Source organism: Antennarius striatus, chromosome 20 (assembly GCF_040054535.1).
Source record: "Antennarius striatus isolate MH-2024 chromosome 20, ASM4005453v1, whole genome shotgun sequence".
In the NCBI taxonomy this organism is placed as follows: domain Eukaryota; kingdom Metazoa; phylum Chordata; class Actinopteri; order Lophiiformes; family Antennariidae; genus Antennarius; species Antennarius striatus.
The window spans coordinates 2,951,188-2,977,395 of record NC_090795.1 but is presented as its reverse complement, the minus strand read 5'-3'; the positions used below and the strand labels follow the sequence as shown (position 1 = coordinate 2,977,395).

General features: G+C 44.7%; 1 protein-coding gene across 1 annotated transcript in view; it reads right to left on the bottom strand.

Moving 5' to 3' along the window:
* Nucleotides 1-1,293: 1,293 nt before the first annotated feature.
* Nucleotides 1,294-26,208, bottom strand: part of gpr158a (G protein-coupled receptor 158a) — a 42,825-nt gene continuing 17,910 nt past the window's right edge. The window contains exons 3-12 of the mRNA XM_068304380.1: nucleotides 22,844-22,946; nucleotides 20,429-20,655; nucleotides 18,646-18,714; nucleotides 9,223-9,332; nucleotides 7,474-7,712; nucleotides 5,722-5,860; nucleotides 4,221-4,326; nucleotides 3,806-3,952; nucleotides 3,618-3,701; nucleotides 1,294-3,162 (exon numbers count right to left, since the gene is read on the bottom strand). Of these exons, the coding sequence (XP_068160481.1) occupies nucleotides 1,294-3,162; nucleotides 3,618-3,701; nucleotides 3,806-3,952; nucleotides 4,221-4,326; nucleotides 5,722-5,860; nucleotides 7,474-7,712; nucleotides 9,223-9,332; nucleotides 18,646-18,714; nucleotides 20,429-20,655; nucleotides 22,844-22,946 (3,093 nt within the window). The remainder of the gene's footprint in view (nucleotides 3,163-3,617; nucleotides 3,702-3,805; nucleotides 3,953-4,220; nucleotides 4,327-5,721; nucleotides 5,861-7,473; nucleotides 7,713-9,222; nucleotides 9,333-18,645; nucleotides 18,715-20,428; nucleotides 20,656-22,843; nucleotides 22,947-26,208) is intronic.

Here is a 26,208-nt window from a genome sequence, read left to right as displayed (position 1 = left end):
TTCGGATTTTAAATTTTGGACAGGGAATGTAACGACAGATGGAGAATCGGGACTTCAGAATCCAAAATTTCAACTCTGGGTTTTACATTTTCGTTTAGAATCATGATATGGTAACACACAAACACACTTGGTGCAAGTCAACACAAAGAGCCATGCTGGATTCACAGACAAAGCTGGTGCAACTTATTTCCTTTGCATCCTGACAGTGTACAAATGATGCATTTTAACTCACATTTGTGTTAATTCACCTCGCATATAATCTCTTTCATCCTGAATGAGCTTTTAGGAATATCAAAGCTAGAAGAGGAGAGCCTCTGGTGTGAAATAAAGGTTAACATATCTGTCATCATATTTACTACTTTAGTCCACAAACCGGAAAGGGCCCGACTGCTCTCCACGCCTGGGTGTGCATGCTGTTAATATAAGTCAGTCACAAATGCTAACAAAGAAGCCCCTTGCTTCACTTCAGACTGATACAAGACAATGCTAGTTAGTTAGGCACATACAGTACATCTCTGCAGACTTGAATGCTTTTAAATCTGCAGAGGACTACAATTAAATAGATCTAAACAAACAAATAAATCTATGTTTGGACTGTGTGATATCCAGTGTGACATCATGCCGTAAGGTGGAAATGTACAAAACAAAAGAAAAAATGTACAAGAAGACAAAGTCCGTCCTCGATAATTAATTCATGGAGTTTACCTAAAGTGCTATGGACATAAGTTCCTAAATGATTCCTCCCCTCTGTGCTGACAGTTGGACACAAACTAAATATTTGACATTTCCAAAATCCCTCTTTGCATTTTGACCCTGGTTCTTTGGCTTTCAGTTTTGCTGTTGATACCTTCAATACCATAATTATTTTTCTTTCCACCTCTCTTTGTCCTATCCCAGTCCATTTAGTGACAGCATTGATGCAAAAAACAACAAAAAAACCCCCAAGAACTGTTGACTGGATACAGAACATGATAAATTCAGATTTTCAGCACTACTCATGACGTAAAAAGGCTGAATCAAAAGTTGCATAATTAGTCTAAGATTTATCTTCAGGATCTTCCTGTAATAATCTGGAATGCTTATCGTGACTTTGTTTTTGTTTTTGTACATTTTACTTATTTTCAAAAGAGGTAAAATAGGAACAAAACCTTGGAAAGGAAGGCAACTTGTGGAATTTGATCAACTTTTCTTCCAAGTCACCGTACTAATTGTAAAAGGTAATATTTAACTATTTCAAAGTGAAAAAAGTATACATCAATAACTATAATTTCAGTTGTCCATTAAGGTTGAGTGTCATGCCGTCTTGCTGGATGTGCTATCCTCAAAGTCCCAGGGACAAACATCTGCCTTTTTAGCAGCACTTCCACTTTCACTTTTAGGATTGGGATTGGGATTGCTCTGCATCCCAACAGGAGAACATTTGTCTGTAGCTTTTTTATCTGCCGCATCCTCAAAATCCCACGGACAGACATCAGCCGGCTTTACTTTGGCTGCTCCAACATTTGCACTTTTCCTTTTTTCTACCAACGGTACTTCCTCTACATCCCAAGGGCATACCTCAGCCATTTTTTGTTGGCTCATGTGTTTCTCTGAAGATTTACTCTTGTCCTTAGCTTTTGTTCTATTTTTCTCATCATCAGTGTCTTTTGATTTCTCTTTCTCAACTGTTCTTGTCGAAGGAGTACCCTTCTTTTTCGAAGGGAATTCCTTGGTTTTGGGTGCTTGAGAGGGGCTAGGCGTCCTCTGTCCAGAATTTGGAGATGTAGCCGTGCTGTCGTAGTCCCAGGGACATACATCAGCTTTTGTAGAAGGTAGTTGGAGAGAAGCCCCTACCTTGGACGGATCTGAAGGAGAAGTTTTCCCTTTCCCATCCACAGGAGAGGTGCTTTTACTCTGTTTTGTCACATCTGGTGAATGAGCTAACTCTGTCGTCTTTTGAGCTTCCTCGAAGTCCCATGGACAAACTTCTATCGTCTTAGTTTTGGAACTCTCTGGTGTAGAAAGAGACTGTTTAGTCTTACCAGGATTGCTTGCCTGACTGTATGTTAGTTGCTTTGACCCTTCTACTTGACAGGCTTGACTTGCACTCCCATCTTCCCATGGACATACTTCTTGTCGTATGGCGGACATCCTCTGAATTTCCTTCGAATGCCCGCCACTAGAAGACTGATCGACTTTCTGTTTCTGCTGCTGAGATTTGCCTCCTTTGGTGCTTCCTCCGTGAATTGTTGTGGTTTCACTTGGTGCAATAGATACATGCTTTTGGACTTTGTTTTCAGAAGGTGTTGGGAGGTCCTCCACTTCCCAAGGACACACCTCTGAGAGATCATACAAATCCTTTCCCTTGATTGGATCAGAACAGATTGTCGGCTGGCTTCCACCCACCGGTTGTTTCATGATCCTACCTTTAGCCGCGCCCTGTTTGTACTCGACTGACTGGCTAATAATCATCTTGGGGTGACAATCACTCTCTGGCTCTGCATTGGCCTTTGTGTCCTTGCTCTTTGGCTGACTCTTCTTATTGCTGTCTTCTGTGCTCTGGGTCTTTCCAGTCAAGCCTAAAGTCTTCTCTTTGGCACTGGCAATGACACTCAGGGACTTCTGCAGCATGGATGCTCTGGGATGCATCGGCCTCTTGTCTGCAGAGAGATTATGGGCGCTGACTGACTTGCAGACTAAAGGAGCTGATTCCGTGGATTCACTGGGGACATTTTCATTGGACTTCTTCTTGACCGACTTCTTGCCCATAAGTGTATCCAGGAGGGATCCTTCAGCGGTGGTCATCTCCATCTTGTCTATCCCCGGGCTGTTGGTGTCTTCACCTTGGTCGCGAACGTGATCATAGCTGCTGTGAGACTTCTTGAGAGAGAAGACCTTGTTCTTTAAGGTCTCCTCCTTTGCCGGCTTTACAGTGTGAGTCGGGTCGAAGGGGTTCTTCTTCAACATGCATATACTGTTCCGGTTGCTCCCATGTTCTCCGGCCTCCTTGTCTTCACGGCTGCATTGCCGGTGGACCGATTCCGGAATCTCAGTGATGCGTCTCATCAGCGAACGACCCAAACCTTTCTTGGAGCTTCGCTTCTTCTGGAGATGAGGGTTGTTTGCCAACATTTTCTTCCTCTTGTAGATCTCCAACTGGGAGTAGAGCTTCTTCAGCTCCTCCTACATGTAGAGCAGATGCAAAGTGATCACGTTTGTGTTCAAAGCGTTATTTTATTCATAAAGCTTGAAAGCAGAATCTAATAAAGACACACACAAAAAAACCCACAGACATTCGACTGCACAGAGAACATGCAGTACAAATTCAGGACGTGTGACTACAAATGGCTGTTCACTGATGCACTACAGAATATTACATGCTTGCTGAAAAAAAGTAAAGACAAGACAGTCTTGTACGGCATCAAATAAGGAAACTGATTGCGATTTAACGTTAGGTCTGAAACAGCCTCTGAGCTCCGGTCTTGAATTTATTGCACTTGTGTTTCTATGAAACATCCCATAGAACAAATGCTCTCGAGTGGCATCGTAAAATCACTCCCTTGGTGAACAATTTTGCCCAAATCTTTTGATAGAGAGACTTCTTCAGCTCTAACAGACAAACAGAAATCTCTGCTCACGTTGGTACGTTTTTCCCAAAGACTGTCGCAAGACCTTACACCACAGCCATTAATAGAACTGAGATGGCCCATTTCGTCAGGTGTCTGCAATAAAAAACTCCCATGGCTCAGTATTTTTGGAGGATTCACATTATTCACCAGGTTATTCAATGGAAAAAAATCGACAGGCTGAAGGAGTCACCACCTACCCGAATGTCTTCAGGATCCAGACTGTGTTCGCTCCACGCCGATGTAATACTGCTATTGAGATATGACCCGGATCGACCCATGTCCAGCTCGTCCTCATAGGCCTCAGACGCTATGTCATCTCTCATGTGGGTGCCGGCAAATAGAAACTGGTGGATTGGCACAAACAAAATTAATTAACGGTAATTTTTATGCCTTTTGCATATTCGAATTTCATAAACGCTGGTCCGTGTCTGTCGACACACAAACCCAATCTAGTCAATGCTTTGTCCTTTTTACAATGACTACTTTGTTATTTACATCACACTCTCAAAAACAACTTACAAAGCATTAGAAGAAGAGGACAAAGAGGACAATTACATTTTAATAAATGACATTTAAAGCAGGACATTGCGAATCACGACTTGGGGCGTTCACCTTCGGGATGAGAAGCAGACCCAACGTGACCGTCACGGTTAAGTGGGTGTGGGTGAAGAAGAGCAGGAGCATCCAATCCGGATGGAGCTCTGGAGCGAGCGTAAACCTGTCAGGATGTAAGGTAGTGTGAAACATCTTAAATAAAGCTATATAAATAAAGATTTGAGTTAAACACGAGGTGAAGTTGTCCAACATTCATTGAGAATGTGTTCTAGTATCTACCGCTGCTGCTGGAGATTTATCCATACACACATCCTGAACATCTTTTTGACAGCTGATTGTCAAATTCCAAATGTACATACAGTAAAATCAGCGAGGTGTAACAAAGTGATGCTGGGATATTTCTACACATCTGCAGTAAACCTCGTCGATACAGATGAAACCCGCAGAGATCGGAAGACAGGCCAAGATTTATACACAATCTGTCGAGGCGTCAATTTTCATGGCCTCGTATTATGTTCCACTTGGGCGATTCTTTTGCCAGCAAGGACGCGATAGTTTCCTCATTTTTTCCATCTGGGTTAGGGTTGCTCTCGTTAGTGTTAGCCTACACTGGACTGACTGCGACGCAATACTCGGTGCAAAATTAGATAATTACGAGCAGAAACAAAAGCAGCGTCAATGGAGCTCCAGGGTTGTAGAGACCTCACTGATGTAACGGTATGTCCTGTCAGACGATAATTCAAACGCTACAGAGACTCTATCTGCCTGGCAGACTGGAAAATGGCTAATTAGCTAACAGTTAGTGTGGTAATAGCTCAGAGGCATGAATGAAACTGAAGTTCCAGCATTTGAAACCTCCCAAAGCTCCGTCGCCGTCCCTCGGTCGCATGTGATGTTTGGTATCTGTACCTCGGTGTTCCATCTCCTCCCCCCTAAATCACTCGGGGCCTGGCCTCCGGCTATTAAGGTCCCTTCTTTTTCTCTCTGCATCACCTTCACACCTGGATCCGACTAAGACCTGATGGCTATCACCTGAGCTTTAACTGGTCACCGCGGGATCAAATAGCAGGTTCTATGATGCCAGACGCCTCTAACAAGCCCCGCTGTACATCCTGGTCTCTGCTGGCAGTCGGTTGGAATAACTTGCCAGCAAAGGCAACCCCCCCAATTTATAACGGATCTCATCTGGTCATTTTCTACAGAGAAACGTCTCAGGACGAGTCAGAAGAGGCAGGTGAAAGAGATCCGCGACGCTTTATTGGTAAAGGATGCAAATTTATAACGGGAATATCGCCGCCAACTGTTTATTCGGTCTTGAAAAAATATAAATCATTCTGACACAGTTCATTAGTAAATAATGAGATGGAGCTGAGCTCTAAATTAGAGGGAATCCAGCTTGAAATGTCTGTGATGGTGTCAGCTGGAATGTCTCATTTATAAAAATGCAAGGTCCAGCTTTTTGAGTGCACGTTTCACAAAAATAACTAGACCCACAATCCTCAGGGGAACAGGAACCTTGAGGTGTTGCCTCTATGTGATGGAGAGCAGTTGTTGGTACCTGATGACGTAGAATATCGCCGACAGGACGAGTTCGTTGTGAACGGCGATGGCCATGTATCGAGGCTCGTGGAAGGCAGACGGCACCGTCCTCACGGCGTAACACAGGTAGACCGCCCACAACAGGAAGAGGAACTCAGCTGTGGAGCGAAGAAGAAGAAGATGAAGATGAAGGTAATTTCCATACAGGATGGAAAAGGCCGCCCGGTTATTCACAGTTAGCTGCTCCAGCTAACCGTCCAATCAAACCCTTTTGGAACAGCTGTGGTTGTATTCTCTGGACAATAACTGAATCACCAATTACCTCCGTGTAACGTCTCCCTGGTAGCCAGCTCCACGGCAACCAACACAATGAACGCCCGGCGTGGGCGCTCGGAGCATTTTGGAGTCACAAGTATTCCTCACAAAAGGAATAGGGATCAGCGTTTTGTGTTAACACACGTGTGCATGTGTGTATGTGTGTGTGTGTGTGGGGGGGGGGGGGGGGGGGTCAAATGAAGATCAAATCAAAATAAGTTTAGGACACGTTTGTTCTCTCCGGCTTCCTCTCACCTCCAAAAACATGCAGCTTGGGTGAACTGGTCGCACCAACTTGTGAGTGTGAGCATTTGTGGGGGTTTTTTTGTCTTTCGTGTGGCCCTGCGATGACATGAGCTGGTGTCTCATCCAGGGTGTACCCTGCCTTACGCCTGTAGCCGGCTGGGAAACGCAAGGTGGATAAACGTCCGCAGACGAGACGATTACGGTGGTCTAGTCTACGAAAAAATAGATAGATATGCAGACGACTTACAAATTTATGCTAATGTATTATTAGTAACTTGTGAAGGTAAATTAATTTTAAAAAAAAGAATGGAAATTCTGATTTGTTATAATAATTTACCTTTTTTTACACAAGTAAGGACGCAACTGCAACGAGAAATGACATTTTTACAGAATATGAAAAATAAAGAAAGTCTGTGGTATAAAAAAACACTTATTGGGCAGCAAGAATGAGAAAAAATATAATTAATAGAAGACGACCTTTAGATTTTAATGAACTGATTGTTGTTGCGCTGCAGCTGCAGTTTTGTTATGCTGAACACCACAGCCTCCTTTGGTTGGAGCTTTCTGCATAAACAATTAGACCGCTGACTGCGACTGTTTGTGGGTGCGGAATTCTAAATTAGGAACGATTTATCGCATCTGGATGCGAGTCTAATTTATGTCCAGCGTGTACTGGGGGGGGGTTGTGATGTCAGAGGTGACTTCCCCCTACTATCAGGCTATTTTTACCTCCGAATAAACAGGAGGAAAACACGCCTTTGGGTATACGGCGACGCAGCATCACAGCGTGTTCGCCCTGCTGGAGGTCCGCCCGTCTTCCCACAAGTCAAAAACAGTTCCCGGGCTCTAACTCACGCGGTCTAAATCAGCAGATGTAAAACAGCATGTGAATATCCTCAACACGAAATACCGCAAATCCCCCCCCCCCTCCCAGCATCTTTGATTCCTCATCTGTCTAAACCTGCCCTGGCCTCCATGCACAGTGCAGGCAAGCATCCAAAACTGGAGAGCTGGTGGAGATTAATGTCTACTAATGGGAGATGTTGCCAAATGTAGTTATGGGAAAACTCTTCCTCATCCTTCTTCTCCCATCTCTCCCGTTGTCTTTGAACTCCGAATTCTCACACCGAACAAACCACTTCTTGGATTTTCATGCTAAGAACACCCTCATAACGTTTCCTCTCCTGCGCTAACAGGAAGTGGATCTTACCGACGGCCATCATGTAGTCCCAGCGGTCCAGCAGGCACATGCTGAACTGGAGCCCGTCCGGCGTGTGGCCCACGTCGATCAGGGCCGACTTCCTGTCCAGGTTCTGACAGACGGCGGACGTCCAAGCCACCAAGAACCAGCAGACGATGAGCAGGATGACGCCGAGCAGGCGCAACACTCGCCAGCTGGTCATGTAGGGGATCCTCTGGGCGGTCCGGGACAGGAACACCTTCAGCACCCTGGAGGGGCCACAAAAACAATATCATGGATTATTTTTTGGTGATTTTTTTGAGATTCACGATGCATTTAAGTAATTCCTGATCCAATTCCTGCACATTAAGTCATAATGTCTCATAATGCGGAATACCGAACGCATAAACGTCCTTTTTCCAAAAGTCTAACTGCGTGAAACTTATTGATCATTTCTGCACAATTAAAGTTGGAGTTTACGTGGTCTGCTGTGGAAACGAAATCTTAAAATAGCGCAGTAGTTAGTGGATGACAAACTGAATAAATGACCCACTTTGTCTTTTAGCTGCTTTGGTTTGGAAGACTCTGGAACCTCTGGAAGACACATCAAAGGTCGACTTCCTTCCCTTTCAGAAACGCGCCATTATTCAGCGCTATCTGTGCTGACATTTAAATTCACAAACACAGCCGAAACACACGACCAGCAATCATTATTCTTGGGCTCTGCCCTTCATGCACATTGATAAAGTGTCCAACGCGCCGACCGCTAATGAGCCCCCCATCAAAAATTGATCGGCAGGATGTTAGCTCGCGCCTCTGAGGGTTTATTCTGCCCCATCCGCTTCATCAGCATCTTCACGAGACCTTTCTGACAGATTCACCTGACAGAAAGCCCCGCAGACGAATAATTTCAAGAGCCCTACTTAAAACGGTAGGACCCCCCCCCCCCATGTCTCAACAGCAGTTAGTCAGCGCTGGATGACCCCCTTTTGTGTTTCCCTCAGTGCCCCCCCCCCCAGCGTTTCTGCCATCCTCAGATCTCATTCGACTCTGGAGTCGTCTTCAGCGAACCGTCCTCCGGTAAATCATTAAAGATGGAGCCCATAAGGGGCCAAACTGCCCCCTGTTTTCTTAATTACCCTGTAAAAAACCAAACAGCATATCTCACTAATGGGCGTGGGATCCCTGATATCAATTGGTTTAACTAACTCCAAAATTAAGCATCAAGATGTCTTTAACTTTATGTGATTTCAGGTTAATTTTGTTAAAAAAAAAGAAAGAAAGCGAGATTGTTGGAATTAATCACGGAAGTCTCAAATATTTCTAGAAGATTTTATTTATTTTTTTTATTTAGAATCTCATTTCAATATTTTTTTACAGTTTAAGTTTAGTGGAATTTTTATTTCAAGTGACTTTAATAATAAACTTTTCCGATTATTCCACTCAAAACAAATCATTCTCATGCTTAAATTATGGAATTTAATAAATTTAAATGATTTGAGGAGATAATTTTTGTTGTGCACTTTTGCTTCCTCCTCCACATGATGAGTGTGTCCTCCCTCCCCCCTAAAGCGCAGACTGGTGATGAATTAGCCATGGAACAGCCAGACACTTCATAAGGCTCTTACTATTTACAAGGAAATAAGATGTAAGACAGAGTGTAATTGCACTTAAAGAGGTCAATGTAATTCGATTGCCGACGTTTCCTGTGATGGATAATGATTTTGTACAAATGGCGTTGTGTAGCTACGTGCGCGTGTGTGTGTGTTTTTGTGTTACCTGTACAACTTAAGAGTCAGAGTCCCGTAGACTGTGGCGAACCCGAGCAGCCGGACCCATCGCAGGAGGATGCAGCGGAAAACGCTGGGATGGAAATAGAGAATCCCGACCTGCAAGAGAACCAACGACCAACACGACGGGAAGAAAACGATGATTAAAGACCAACAAGAAGAGTTGAGACAATAATGGTCCCTTAAGGGTCAACGGGTTTACAGTCAATGTCAACCAGAAAGAGTCTGGTATTAAAACTCTCAGTTTTCACAAGAGATTCACTTCTCAGAGGGGAAAATGTATGAACTACTTTGGCCGTAATAGATTAACGGTGCAGCGTCATTTCACAGCCATCCTTTTAATTATTAGAAGAAAAGAAACTAATCCATCTGAGCCTGCTAACAACATGCAAAGCTCGCCCTTGAGACAAGAAGGAGGGCATCCATCCAAGTTTGCTATAAAGACCTAGAAACACTGACATGGTGCCCATCCTAAAAAAAAAACACACACTGATGGTCTTTCCAAAGACATAACAAGTGCCAAAACACACACACGCAAACACACACACACACGCGACAGAAACAAACATCTGAGGCAACATAATTATCTGTCCGTTGCAGATGTGCAGCGATTTCCCCTGTGGGATTGTTAATGTTAATCGGATTAGCCGAGGCATTATTACGATCCCTCAGGCAGCCCAGAAGACGCAGGCATGTGGATATTTTTACTCCTCTAGGTTTGAGTCAGTCAAGGGACGCGGAGAATCCCGCGAGACAATGGGCGGCCCACATCGTCACCTGCTGACACGTGCTGGTCCGCCAAACAGGAAGTGTTGGGATGGAAAACACGCGGGGCGTGTCGGGGGTCACAAATCACAGGTGAGGTGACAGGAAGAGTCCGGATACGATGTGTTTGCTGCTCTTTGATGTCATTTTTTTTTAATGTGAAAAGAGCCGAGCTGCTTTAAAGAGTCGTCAGACTGGGAAGGGGCGGAGCAACTTGCTGACGCACGTTAAGTTGCACGGGGACGGAACAGGTCGCCGGCGAAAAACGAGAGGAAATGCACCAGGGAGGCAGCGGTGCACAACTCCTCTTTGGATAAACTACAAAACAGCAGCGATCTCTATCAGATTAAAGCCGGTGTTTGTGACGGGGAAGAGGAGGGGGGAGATGTTATCTGGAGCGCCGCTGCCTCCAGGGTCGACTCCGACTCATCCCGACGAGTGTTTACGGAAAGTTTGAAACGCGCCGAGCAGGTTAAACCTCTCGATTAGCGCCTTTTGTGTCTTCACAGATTCCCTGTGGACTCTCAGCTCCCCCTCCTGATAATCTGACACACGTGTGTTAAACTCAAGGCCCGGGGGCCAAATGTGGCCCACCACATTGTTTTATGTGGCCTGCAAGAGCATAAAAGGTCAGAGTGTAAAACTTTGACCCAAAATCACATTTCCTACAATGTAGTTATTAAGGCTTTATTAACTTTGACAAAAATCAAAATTAATGTCTTAACTTGTGTTGGATTTTTATTTATTCACTTGGATAGTTTGATCCTTGATTGATGGACAACCCCGTTTCCTCAATGGATTATGAGATTATCGTCCTCAAACGCCGTCCTGACCCTCAGAGTGGGAAACGCTGACCAGACTTTCGTTACGTAAGCCTCGCTCTTCCGATCAGCGTGGTTTCAGGGAAGGAACTGCCCCTCAACTTCAGATCCTTCCTTCTTAACGCCGGTGATGGTAAGGAGTTAGATCACATTCTGCCCCTCTTCTCTTTTGTAACCCTTTCCAATCAATGCTAAGTGCCGGGTATCTTCGACTCAGCAGCGAGGAAAGGGAAAGAGATCAGGTGTTGCTCTGGGACCGGTGTGTAAAAGGAATTGAGAGGATGCTGCATGTCTATCTAATGGACATTGATATTGAGGAGACAATTATCCACACGATGGCCCTGCGTCTTCTCCTCTGTCTTAGTTACAGCGCGAGTAAAGGCTTCTACAAAATGCTGAGCGAGCATTTCTAACATGCAGAAGCCAACGTTTGTTTTTTTTTTTAATTAGCAAGTCATTTTTGTGCAACTCCAGTTCACAGGGTTTCTCTACGTAGGGTTTTATTCTGGTTTCAGGCAGGTGAACACATCCCAGCTGGATGTCTGTCCTGATTATTACGTTCATCTGTGAACCGGCGTCCCCAGACGCCTGACTTAACACAACCCGCCTCCACCCTTAAACCGAGGCCTTGTCATGTGGAAGCTACACAACAGAACGCCGTGTTCTAGACGCACACCTGAGAAGACGAGCAGTTACTATAGAGGCGGATGAAAGGTGTGGAAGTGCACCAAGGCAAAAGTAGAAGTGGCTGACAGAAGCACTTCTTCACTTTTTTTTTTTTTTGTCATCTTTCTTCCAAGACTTATTCTGTATTGATTTGAAATTATTCTTTACCAGCCATCAGGTTGGGATTGGGTTTTCAGATTTCACGATTGATTAAGGTACAAAAAAGCATGTAAACCCTTCCAGGAATATTTTATAAGACATTATAGAATATATGTTTGGACTCACGCTGCGCCTACACCTTGAATACGTAGCACTATCTTCCTCTGGTTAAACAGAAATAAACCTAGCTTGTTAGATTTGGTTGATAATTGTCTGTGACTGTATTATTACAAAGTCAAGACCATTATTAAAAACTTCCACCAAACCCAGTATCTCTATTAAACTTGCTTCTTAATGGAATTTGTGGCCAAACTTGAATTTCCCCTGTGGGACACCTCTATTTTCTAAACACTTCTGTAATGGAGCTCACCTCCTTTGGATCCTAGCATCTTCTGTAACGTGTTGTTTCTTAGGTTCTAGCCCACCTCTTCAAACCATTTTGGCAACATTTGTAAATATTTTATTAATTATATGAACAGACCAGCCAGGAACACTGCTTGGCAGGAAGTGATGGTGCAATTCTCTGAGTGCTTATTGGCCGAGGATGTCCATACCATTGAATGCAAAAGGAACACAAAGTGCACATCCCAGCGTAAGTTCATGAAACTAGGAACAAGCATTCGCTGACACTGAGATGTCAACCAGACAACAGATGTTCGGACTCATACGAGGGGTTTCGTTGATGCTGATCCAGACCGCCGGTGACTCATCAGGTGGGCGGTCCGAGGACGATGCCAGGACATGACGGCTGGCGATGGGAATATGAAATGTGAAGAACACCCCGTCCTGACAGGCAGACACAGTTCCAACGATGAATTACATTTTCAATTTCCTCAAAAGATTGTGACACATCAACACCTCCAGACTTAAACTCGCCGTGGTTAGCGTCGCTATCGGGAGTTATCATCAACAGACGGCTAATCTATCAGTAAGAAAAGGATCGCTGTCAGAATCAGGACTGACGGCAGTCTGAAGAGCGACATTCACACGCTCTCCCACTTATTTATTCGATCAACACTCAGCCACTTAATTTTCAGTTATCGTTCATTGCTAATCATCGCTCATTTCAGCACCTTCCAGCTGGCGGCACACAAACACGAAGTGGGCCGGTTCGCCGCTGCAGCTTGGCCCTCTGGATCCGACGGTGACGCAAGTCGGCCAGCTGTGGTGTTAGCAGCAGCTTTCCCCGTCCTGCACGGTCCGACTTCCTGTCAAATCACCGAAGCTGATTCTCTATTTTTATTTCGACCCGTCTGTGTCTCACGTCCGTCTCATTATCATCACCGAGCTGCAGGGTGTTGCACCAGCTGAACAAAGGATCGATGCTTTTTTTAAAATCCTCATGCATGCTATTTGAGTTCAATAAAACATGCCATTTAAGAATATAGGTAGGAAAATGGTGTTAATTTAAATGTGAGGTCTCAAATTAAAGAGATTTCATGTCAGTTTAGCGGAAATGTGTGGTTTTGCTTGGATACTTTAGCTAGCATTAGCTTTAAATTTGCTGAATACATCTTAACAGCATCATGTTGTAATTGTTGATAATTTCCCCATGGCATAGAAATCATGGATTTATGCTAGTTGGGTCAGACGAGCTAAACATAAACTTTAGTTTGAACTCTGATTGTGGAAACTCAGGATAACTTGAACCTGTTTCACCTTTAAACCCGGGTAGACATGAGTCAGGTTTGCCCCGCAAAAACTGCTAATGTCATAAAAACACAAACCCTGATACTCAACAGTTCCCGAAGACTCCATGTGAGAACGGTAACACACCCACAACCGCAACGTGACACCCAACTGGATGCATCAACTAATTTTGTGCTAGACCGCTTTAGATAATTAGCTCTCGCTGTCAGGCAAACAGGAGATATTCAACAAATAACACTTTAAAAAGAAAGTGGGTGGATTCTTTTATTAGACTAATGCAATTAGCAAAAGAACACCACAAAGCAGCACTGTGTAATTAACTTGTAATGTGTAGATAATAAAAATGCAAATGTGTGTGCAAGGGGGGTCGATGCCGGGACTGAAAGCTTCAGGGATTGATCCCCTTTACCGTGAAGGTCAGGGTCCCCGCAGGGTATCGATTAAATAGGATGGAGGACCTGTACATCGATGGCGTGAAATGTGTTTATTGCATTCATTACTGCAGAGGTTTAATAACTAAAATGTGTTCTTAAATAGTTGCTTCGCCAACAGTGGACTAGCGAACGTCGTGGGCAATGTTTGATGTGTTTCTGATCATCGGTAGTAATTTGATTGATTGGATTTTAAACTCTTCCTGTTTTGGGTCATGAAGAATTTTCCCTTGAATTAAAAACTGATGGAAAAGTGGAAAATTCATTGGAGACTGAAGACCACCATGAAAAATGTAGTATTTTAGCTAATATCTCTAAAAGAAGATGGTGAGAAGTTGATGAAGTTTAGAAGCCGATGGCGTCACCCGTATGGTTTCAATGTCTCTGTTAGACCTCCGTTAGAATTATGGTTTGAATGCTGAATTATTATAAGGGTTGGCAGCTGTGACAGCTTGAAGAGCAACCTCATTCTAATGGAGCACTTACTGGAATTAAAGTGCCAAAATAAAATATCATATATTAGTCATCCGTCAATGATGCAGTATAAACACATCAGTTTGAGAGATTTAAAAAAAAAAAAAAAAGACTCAAACTGACAACGGTAGCCAGTCGCAGTCGGAGGAACAGATGGTTGAATTTCAGCCTTTTGTTATCGCAGTTTCTTTGGAAACTCCTCCGAGCGAAAGGAGTGAAAAATAGCTTTCAGCCATTTAGTGTGTCTGTCTCCGTAGGAGTAGAGAATGGGATGGAGTCGTCCTGTCACAACACGGATCTCGCGCCGCTGTAGTGTTTTGACGTGAAATAGTGACGGCCATCCGGTCCGCTGATGCCCCGCTTTTTTTCCGGTCATCATCATCCTCGTCTCCTCTTTTCATGCAATCTCCAAAACACCTCCAGGATGGTGGGAGGAGGAACCGGTGGGAGCAAAGGGGAGTTGGAGTGTTATAATATCAATGGATCCATTTTTGTATGAAAGCTGACACTCGCTGCCACATGGGAAGGGCCGCTTTCTGGAGGGAGGTAATGGTTTCCTCTCCTCCCGCGGTTCCCTGAGGTGGGTTGAGTGTAAATTACATCCAGCTCAGCCTTGGCACAGTCAAGACCTGTGCTGGTTGCGGCTCGCCTCCCACAATTCCCCAACCAGTTAGATCCTGAAAGATATTCCCGCCCAGTTTAGACACAAAGGGATGGATCAGAATAGTCTTACGTACATGTGGCGATGCTATCTTCATATCTCTCATACATGCAGGTGAAAGGAATACTCCGTCACCGACATGAGCGAGAGCTCGCTTTGGTTGACTCCACCTTCCAGATTCACCGAAGTAAGACTGGAAGTGTTTGGATTAAAGACGGAGCAGAACGAGAAGGGGAAATGGCTGGTAGATGGAGTCTGGTCAGGACACATTACATCCCTGTCTTGCTCTTTCTCATTAGCCCCCCCCTGATACGCTGTGAAGTCCTGCTGGCCCGCCTTGCATAGCAAAGCCTTGAGTTAGGCTGAGTTGACACTCCAGCGCCAAGACACTGCTGGGATTGGGCTGGTGTCAAGACTTCGAATGAGGGAAGTAGAAATCATTTAGTCTTGGGCAGAACCCTGACTCTCTGTCCGCATCCAAATTTACCAATAAAACCATGGTGTTTGCCGTTTATTCCAATTTAAAACAAGCCGTGACCTAAATGCTAGGGTACAGTTGATGCCTAAATTGCTCGTTGGGCGTTTGAAGCCTCTGACCTTGACATGTAGACACCTCCCATCGATTTTCCTCTGGCCTACTCAGGATTAATATCGTTTCATCATCCCTACTTGATATTTTATTTGATCTGATTGCTCAAACTCTTCCTCTTTTAGATTCAAATATGTCAAAGTTGTGCACTGCAAAAGCACCGCGGCAACAAACGCTCGGCACATATGGCGGCGCCAGTATTATAAATAGAAACTTGCAGATGAACAGTTTTACATACTGTACGAGTTAACATTTATGAATGCATCAGCAGCAGAGCAGGAGGTGTGACACGTCTCAGCGGGGAGAACAGGAAGGGAACTCGTGCTGTCTCTAAGGCAGCGACGAGGAAAAGGAGTCTCTTACGTCTCAGGCAGCGTGTTTACATGGATTCATTAATGTCGCTTTTCTACATTTCTTAAACGTCGAAGATGAAGAAATACAGAACTTTCCGCACTGTAAGACGCACATAAAAGGCTATAATTTTCTCATGAACCTACAGTACCCTTTATAATCCGATGCACCTTATATTTGAAATAAATTCTAAATCTTATAGTGTGGAAAATACTACAAGGCATCCTGGTTTATATCATGGAGAAACCTGGTTTTGTGGATGTGATTATGAAGGCAGTTGCAAACAGGAAGGGATCCATTGACACCACAGTTGAAGCTGTGAATTTCCAACATGGGACCACATGCAGGAGTTTGGAGTTTGGAGTTACTGTACGACATTTGACATTTTCGCTGCTATCAGAGTCTTTTCAGCCGCGTGGCACCACAACGCGAGGCCTCTGATACACAACTCCTGTCTGACGGCGTGAAGCGGAGGCGTCCGTGGAAAACGAGCAGCAATAATAATCCAGACTGTCACTTTTCCTCCAATCTCAGCCTCGCCAGCAGGGTCAACAGGAAGCCGCAAAGAGACGAACGTTGGGGCTGGCAAGCTTACCCAGGGATCACATTGTGAATCACAAATGTGTGTCCGCTCTCTACCCCCCACCCCACCCCCATTCCCCAAGACCCCCACCCCCACACCTCCACAGTCAGACAGAAATAGCACTACCCGTAAATTTGCTTCTCTCTTTCTGCAGTCCCAGTTCTGCAATGGGGAGGTGGTGGAGTGGGTGGGGTGGGGTAGGGGGGTAGAAGTTATTGCATGTGACACACTCGAGAGAGAGAGAAATGGTGGCAATTGCATTCCACCATAACGCCGAATGCCACGGGATCAGGATGGCATGCATCTCTGGCAGCTCAATAACAGCAGAATTATTTAAAATAGAAGCGGCGGCGGCGGCGGCGGAAGGATATTTCTGAGTCTATATTTAGATTGGGAGTGATGCGTCTCGCCCTGGTAGCCACGGCTCGTGTGGGATTCACAGGGGGTGGGGTGGGACACAGGAAGGCATCCGGGTTGGAGATCAATCCAGCAGAAAAGATGCCGTCTTCACACAGATGGAGACGTTTTCATCGAATTGTTTGTCGCCGGGCGGTTTTTTAGAATCGTCCGACCGGATTTGAACGCGACTAAAGCAGCGAAAAAAGGACGCAGGATTCAAAGAGGAAACTACAAAGTTAAGTTCCCTTTGTAGAACCAAGCGGTCTATTTTTAGCCGTGCCATCACTACGCCAGCTGGATACAGGATTATCATCTACTATTCAATCACTCACTAACCAATAACCTGCCTCCCTTATTTGCTTTCGCTGTGCAAAATTTCAAACATTATTACTTTTCCAGGACCTTGTCGCAGCAAATTGCATTGATTAGCCGGCTTTAAATCAGTTGGCTTTAATTACATTTAGTCTGCATTGCTTCGCTAAGCATATAGCTCCACATGATTGCGAGTGAATCGCAATTAGCCAGCGCCCCCAGCGCCCCAACAGGATGACATAACGGTGGATTCATGTAAATCAATTTTATGTGGGCGGTGGACACAGTCTGGTCATCTGTGAGGATAATGAGGTGCTCCAGATGTGGGATATCAACGCCGCTGCTTTTAAACGTGCAACATTACACGGATTCCAAGTCGTATTTTATGAGTTTAAAGTCTATTTGACTGCGCATACATTAAAATTTGGTACATGAAATGAAGAAAAAGTCTCAGTTGGATAAACGTTGCTGGAACCGACGGTTATCTGATCATTTTTTTATCGCATCAGAAGGTCTATGGGTGTGTGAACGACTGTAATATATATATTATAAATCAAATACATTTACTGTTAAGCTTCCCCCATCCACCCTCCTGCCTGCAGGACACCGTCATTACGTTAAAGAGTCAGCCTGCACCTGCTCTTCCTTTTTAAAGCGCCTCACTCTAACTATAAATGACTTTAATTAAATGCAATTAAACCTTGAAAACACGTTACGCCTTCCTTTAAAGCGCTCTGGTTGTCTGGTGAATAAATAGCAGCGTCAGAATCAGGATCGAATCTTTTTAAAATACTGAGGCTTCCGCTGATTATTTGAAATATTGAAAGCCATTATCAGATCATCTAAGAGCTGCTTCCTAATAATAATGAATGTGAAATATTAAAAATACACACCAAACAGAAGAAACCGTGTATTAATCACGCCTGAACACGAGACGCGTGCTGCACCTGATGCTGGGTTTGTTCAGAAGCGTCTGAGGTGAAGGTCAGATTAAATTTAGTGACTTTCCTCCGCGTGAAGCAGCAGGAGCGTCTGGTCAGCAGATGGTGGCGTTGACAGGCTGCAGGATTCACCAGCTCTGTCCGCCGTTTGTCACTAGTGGGGTGGGGGGCTGGGGGGGTCACCAACACGCCCTGGGATGTTTGTTTCTGTTTATCCCATTACATCACAAGCCCACCTCGGCTGTGAAAACCCTGCTTATCACAGCTCCACCCAGCTGTCAGAAGAAAAAAAAAAGTAAAACAACCCCCACCATAGTAGAGCTGATTTATGAACTGGATTGTGTTATCTGACAAGGTGAACGACCCCCCCCTGGCTCCGTACCGCCGCCTCAGATACCAAACTTTTTCTCTGAGCTCTGATTCTGCTTCAGACGAATGAGCGACGGCGCCGAGTGAAGGTCAACCGAATGCCAACCTTCAGTCACGGGAAAGATTGTTGTTTTCAGCTCAAAGGAGGAGAGCATGTGGATTACCGTCAAGAAATGAGCACATGAAAGGAACAGACACACACACACACAACACGGAGCTATAGCGAGTGTGTCAGGCTTACGGGAAAGTAGAGAAGCAGCGCTCCACACAGGATGGCCTCCAGCAGGACGAGACCCGACGCTCTGATGGTCTGAAAGAGAAAAACACGCCAATTATTAAACTTCTCATTCATGCGCTAATTAAATGTTTTTTGGCCACTGAGGAGCGGCGCAACAAGCTGTGGGTACGGCATTCTATTTCCTTATTAAGTTGTTATGGGTGACTCATTAGCACATTTAGCAGACGTGGAGCTAAATTGGAATTAATTTGGGGTAATGTTGTCAGCGACTTGGCAAATTTGGGACCAATATTCACTCTAGTTCTTCTCCAAAGGGGAAATTTTTGGCTACTCAGCTAATAGATGCTAAAATGCTGCACATTCAACCAGCTAGTTAATAACCCATTGACAGATACTAGCTAGACATTATGTAATTAAGTTAGGTAGAAACCACTGGATGGATTTCTATGAGACAGTGCAGACAGGTGAGATATGGACTAGAAAGATGCGATTACAGACAAAGGGCTGGACATTTGTTTTTCTTAATATTATGAGATAGTTGTGCAAAAATGACGGAACCCATTTCAACCCAACTTTCTAAAGGGAAGGGGCAGGTATCAGAAAATGGGGCAGTAAAGAATAGAGATGCCCTATAGGTCTTTAAAGACTGTACTATATCAGAATGTACCAGGAGGAATTAAAAGGAGCTTCTTCTTCTTCTTCTTTGTTGGGTGAAAGAGAACAAAGTCATGTGACAGCTCCCGCCTCCAGGACTTTTCCATGGAAGGGTTCGCCCTTTCAGCCCCCCTTTTGTGGATGTCTTGTGTAAGATATTTAACAACACATCATCCTCCGACTGACGTTTGGCTCCAGGGCGCTTTCAAGGAGCAGGAGACGTTTGTACCGTGTGTAGAAAACAACAGGAAAGACTATCCGCGGCTACGCTACAGATAGATTGAGGAGTCCGTAAAAGCCTTTTCGATATTTTTCTGTATCGACAGGGTAGAATCCCGCGTTTTCAGTGTTTTCAGTAGACACTTTAGCAAACCGTCAGTAGCAATAACAGAACCTCCTCTGCACTGTACCACCATAGCTCACTACTGAACGTGGGGAGATTTGATACTTCCTGAAGGGCTATGAATAGTGCATGAGCTAAATCTGAGTCTTCACTTTCCGCAGGTTGGTGTTTGTGAAGCAGGTTTTTGATGATGCAATGAAAACCTTTCAAGGTAATGTAGAGAAAACATTATTTACTAAGAGGATTAAAGTCAACCGAGATGATGTTGTCAGCCGGAGGCGCGCCTACAAACCGAATCAACATGTCTCACTGCCATAGTCAACAAATATATGAGGGGAATTAGATGCCAACACAGTTTGTGCGTCTGTGTTATCACTTCCTGACTGGTTGGAGGCCTGATGTTTAGACCGGATTAGCAGCGGTGGCTGTCCGAGATCCTGAGGTTGGCTTGATCTTCAGAGTCTGATGAGCCGTTTGGCGTCAACGTGACCACCCACGTACGGATCTACGGTGTTATTGATCCGAATGGCTTTGAGGACCGTACGGCCCAGAAAGCATCAAACAGGAAACCGATGTGACGTTTGTAATAGTCAATTGAACCTGTGTTGTTTTCTCTTGCGCAAAAGCTGGGATGTAAAAGTTCAATCCGACGACAAATCCCCCTGAAAGCTGAAATCAATCACTGTGAAAATATCATAGGGTATTAATCAATAGTTATTAATCAAACATAAGAGCTCTGTCACGATGGATTCTTTAGGGGAATGTTTCCAGCGATGGGGAACGCTGTACCTTATTCCTACGGAAGTGGTAGATGAGGACCATGCTGACGAAGACGATCAGTAAGCAGAGGCACTGGAAGGAGAGGACGGCCAGGCGGAGGGCGCCGTCCTCCAGCGCCACGCAGGGCGTGTCGTCCTTACAGTAGGCGCAGCCCGGCCGGCACGGCAAGCAGTCGCTGGACGAGCCCTCGTCTGCGTCGGGAACGCCGTCGGAAGCTTTTCCCTGCCTTCCCATTCCTTTGAAGGAAACAAGACGTCAAGGTGATTCCAAAGGGGTAGAAGTAGCTGCCTAACAGGTCAACTTAGAAGCCAACAGGTAAATGGTTGGAGACGTGTGATGGATAAGTGGTTGAAATCGTTGACTGAGTTAAAAATGGACAATGCACACAAAAGAAAAGTCAAGATAACACAATGTTTACCAGGAAAAAAAGGTAGAAAACCGTTACTTAACAGGAGGATAATCAATCGACTGTACGAATCGTTAGCTGAAGGTTGGAATGTTGGTGAAAATGAGGTGAATTAGTGGATGTACAGTCGAAGCTTCCGCCTCAGAGACTGGACCGTATAATAAAGATGGACGACATGATGGCAAAACGTCTTGATGGCTCCCGGGAGCCCCGGCTGTCGACATGAATCTCACTGCCTACATGTTAGGAGACGATAAAAAAGGGCGACCGAGGCTCCATCCTCACCTTCACGAGTTTCCATTAAGAAAACTGTTTTTTTATGTAAAGCAATATTTGAGTTTCCCTCCGACTCCGTTGGAACCTGATGAAGGTGACGAAGTGCGGCTGAGTCTATATGTGCTTATCCCTCTGTGATCTTACAAAGATTCATCGACACTGGTTCAACACGGGGGAAGACCGATCTATATGGGCGAACATGAAAAGTCAACACCGCTGCGTCGTGTTCGGTCGCTGGCATTGCACGAAAGGCTGATAAGTCAGATTAAGAGAACACGAAGGTCATGGTAGAACTTTGTTCTGACAAGGACGGGCATGTTGGACAGTCTTAGGACGCCGTGTTTCATTCAAATGCGATATGTGTGGGCGGGAAAACAATTCAAGACCTAGCCTTGATGTTGAGGTATAAATCGTCGCGGCAAAGGAAGGAAGTGTTCGGTCACGCCGAATGCTAAAAAAAAAAAACCCCTGATAAAACACCTCCAGGGGTAAAGTAAGGTAGACAAACCCAGGGGGGGAGGGGACAACGAGAAATCATTGATTTGTTTAGAAATCCCCCGAGAGACGCCCATATGGTCGGACTGATAACGAACGGCGGACTCATACGGAGCTTTTACGGAGGCTTTACTGGAAGCGGCCATTGTCTCAGAGATTTGCAGGGATTTTGCCTTTAAAAAGAAAGTGGCCTATTTTTCAAAGCTATGACTCTGCACATCATTGATCCCTTCAAAAAGGACTACTTATCTCCGTAGCGATGAGTCATATCCTTAAGCGGATTCTCATTGGTTTGCCTCTCCTGCGGCTGACTGACAGTAACAGCTATATAGTAACCACATCTCTACGTGAGATCCACGGAGGAAGATCGCCGGGAAACAAAGGAAAGTGAGCTGCTCGGCTCTCTCTGCAAAGGAGTGTCAAGGATGTCCCCTTGTGGATTAACAGGCTTGTTATTGGCCCCACGGTGGGCCATACTGCAGCACTACGCCTCGCTAACAGGCTCGCCTCTCTTCTTTATTATGGCGTTGTCAAAGACACACACACACACACCAGGCTTTCACACTTTTGCACGCATGAGCTTGTGTGCATTCGCAGCAATTGTGAGAAATAAAAACACGGGTGTGGGAAGACGAAGTGGAAAAAGATTGAGGGAAGATAAATGAGGAAGGAAAACGGACGGATGGATGAGGTTCGAGTGGGATGAGGCGGAGAGGGAGAGTGAATCGAAATGAAAGTACGGCAGAGAGGCCAGGTGAAAACCACAGGGGTTCTGTGTCTGCACAAGTCTTCTTTTTTTTCTTTTTTTTTTAATTAACTCGCAGCAAATAGAATAAACTGGGAAAAGCACCATTAAAAAGATATTTCCCATCTTGAACCCGATTGGCCTCCTGAGGTACTGGGACGACTTCAATTTCCAGTCAGGGCAGCGGCACGCATCCCATTCATCACCGTGGTTACAGACCACGAGCGTGTAATTTATAACATAACAGAATCTGTGACATTTTCATGACGTCAAATTAAAATATTCAAAGGTAAATTCTTAAAATTTTGCGATAAAGTGGAGTGTTTGATCCAGTTAGCTGATAAATTAACTCAGGTAAGAGAAATTAACTTGTAGAATACCAAAAAGAGACCATTTAGATCATCTTTACGTCACGTGGAGACCAATCATCTTCACGAAGACGCAAACAATGAAGAACATTGATCTGCTGTGGCTGAATCAGGTGACGGCCGTGACGACTCACTGGTGAAGCCGTTGACAGCCAGTCTGTTGGGATGATAGAAGCCCTTCCTGCAGTGACACTTGTACTTGTCCAAGACGAATCCGTGGCCCTGGATCGGCAAACACTGTAAGAAAGAAAATACAAATTTAAAACAATGACATGACATCAAATCTAATTATTTAAGTTGTGAGATGTTTTCTCTGTCTAACTGCTTTCTTGCTACTCGTTATTAAATTATTCAAGCTTCTTCCGTTTTGATTGAAAGTCTGATAGGAAGCAGACAGAGGGAGGGGGGAGAACGAAGGTCATCAGGGGCATCTTTGACAGAGGTGCTGTTTCCGAGATATAATTAATAGCTAAATTAAGAACAGACATATTTGCATGGGTAAAAGAGAACTATGAATTCTATTTCTTGAGGGAATGAGCTTCTCTCTTGTGTGAACATGCGCTGAAACTAAATCGTTTTATAAAACTTGAGACGATTTTTCTAAAAAAGAAACGAAAAGTGGCTCACGAATGAAGAATTAACAGAGTCTGGAAAAAGCTCCGGTTCTCCAGCTGACACTTGACATTCTATGAAGTGTTGGTGGAACCAACTGCGAGACCCGGAGATAAGATCAGCAACGGCGCCTAAATGCAGCATCAGTCACGGCGATGCTGCGTCTGGAGAGGCTGTTATTTCTGATTCTCTCTCGGTGCCCTGAACGCCTCATAGAGAGTGGAGCTGAAAGCTACCTGAGAAGCATCGTCCTCACCTAGCCAACCAGAGGCCAAGTAGGGTGGATGATGACAGATCACATGACTTCCTCCAGCTCTCATTGGTGGAGAAACTTTTCACCCAACTCTGCAGTTTCTTTTTTTTTTTTTCTCTCTACGGATTCAAAAACATTATTATTCATCCTGCGGATGCTGAAATTCTCCTTTTGTTTGCTTCTTGTTTCCAGTCGGGCTTCTAAGTTGGGCACCCCTTCATAAATCCTGCCTGACGCCACTTTAAATGTCTGCAGTGGAGCAATGTGAGTCAGGCGGCCCACTCCATCTCTGAACCCCCCCACAGCTGTCTCCTCCGGACAGGTGGAGGATGCTGCAGCTACTACCTGCCACTGTTAATATGCCCGCCTCTCAGAGATGGCAAGGAAACAGTCTCAGACAGGTGTGTGTGTGTGTGTGTGTGTGTGTGTGTGTGTGTGTGTGTGTGTGTGTGTGTGTGTGTGTGTGTGTGTGTGTGTGTGTGTGTGTGTGTGTGTGTGTGTGTGTGTGTGTGACAGGGAGAGCCAGAAATAGAACCCTGGCAGTGCATCCCGGTCCTGATGCTGCTGTGATTGATGCGGGGCTCAGATGTTAAGCAGTGGAGAGGCGCCGCCTGCCTCCCAGCTACCCGCCATCAGTCACATGTGATCCTAGCAGCGGCGGTCCAGAGACGGGCCGCGACCCCATCCGCAGGGCTCACACAGGAGCTTCAGGTGCGTTTACACACTTTAGTTTAAATTCAACGGGTCAAAGTAATAAATGAAAAAATGCACTTTAAAAAGAAGAAGAGGAAACAAACTTTATGACAGTTGTGTGAAAGAGAAGTCATTAAATTATCATATTTTTGTTTCTCTCAAGAATATTCTGCTGGTTTAAGATTATTAAATGTATGATAATAAATAATGATGTAGATGATAATGATGATGAAGAAGATAAGAAGAATGCTGCTTCTGATGATAATGATAATGATGATGATAAAAATAAGAATGATGATGATAATAAGAGAATAATTTTGCTGCTGCTGATGATGATGGTCATGATAATGATAGTGATGATAATAATAATAATAGTGATAATATTAGTAATAATGAAGAGTATGATAATGATGATTTTTTGATTAAGTGTGCCAAAATTACTTTCAAAAATTAGAAAAATAATTTAAACTAGAATGTAAAATTCCTGAAAATTTCCCTTTCGCTGGATTCTTTCACACAAAACTTCAACACTTCAAAAGATGAACAAGTTCCATTAAAATCCATCATATTGAGGTTGTAGTTGATCAAGCCTCCTCAGCCGAGGTAAACGCAGCTCCGTCTTTTCTAATTGTGGAACAACACACTGGTTTATCCAACGGAGCACACACAGCCAGTGACCCACTTCCACATGCATGACATCTGTTATTAATCACCGGCGTTGACGTTGTGTGGAGCAGGCAGCCGTCTTCTTCCTTCACCACGAGCTGAAGGCATCAACTCTGCAGCCAGAAATCGAAATGAACGAATCCATCGTCTCCACATGAGGAGGAAAACGTCTCCATCAGCTGATCCCGACCCCACAAACGCATTCCTGCGCTCCCTAAAAGCGACCCGAGCTCCGATTGATCCTGAAGGGCTCACCTGCCGATCGGACGACCCGGGTTGTTTACATCCCAGCTGTGGCAGCTGTCAGTCACCGGCGCTCTGACATACTAATTGCCATGGTGACGTGTGTGACCGCGAGCGAGGGCCTTTTTATCGGCGTGCGTCACGCTGTCAGGCCAGCGTGGTCTGCCTGAGCGTTTATGAAAAGGATGCTGGATTCAAAAATAGACACACACACACACACACACACACACACACGGAGAGAAATAGAGACAGACTAATTTATAAGTGAGCTCAATTTTTAAAAATGAATCAAGCTGAAACAGAAACCAGAAATATTCTCTCAGACGTCACGAGGAAGTACGCTTGTTGCCAAAAGTAAGAGGACGGAAACACCTCCAACCTTCCAGTCAACTGCTGTTGACTTTTAGCAATTTTTTAATATACATTTTGATTTGATTCTGCTTTTATTTGAATGTGACAGTTGACTGCAGAAAACTTCAATGGGAAAAAAAACATAGGAAGGATAAATATTGACTTCACATATGCAGCCTTGCAAAGCGGCAAAAAAACAGCGTTTACATTCATTTAAAAGTAGATTTAAAGAATTATTTTGGATTATAATAGACTTAAATAGTTTTAATGAGCGATAAAACACAAACACGGTTCGGTGTTTGTGTCACGTTGCTCTGCTGTGCTGGGGTGTGGCGGGGGGGAGGAGCCTGAGCTGGTGGGGCGGAGTCTCGTCTCCACACCTGTCCCTCATCTCAACACCTGTGCCCCACCAGGCTGATTAGCCTGAGGCTTCTTAAGCCGGGTTCTCCTCCGGTTTGAAGCCAGGTTGTTTTGGACCCTTGAGTCCGTTTTGTTTGACAAGAGTTTTCTTGTGTTTCCTTGTTTTTTGCTTCTTCTTTTTTTAAATTAAACTATGGATGAAAGCTTCTCCACTGGTCTTCTGCATATGGGTCCAAACCCTATCTATGACAGTATCATGAAACAAACATACCCATATGTGACAGATGTGAAGTCATTCAATGATCTTCAGTGACCATTTGT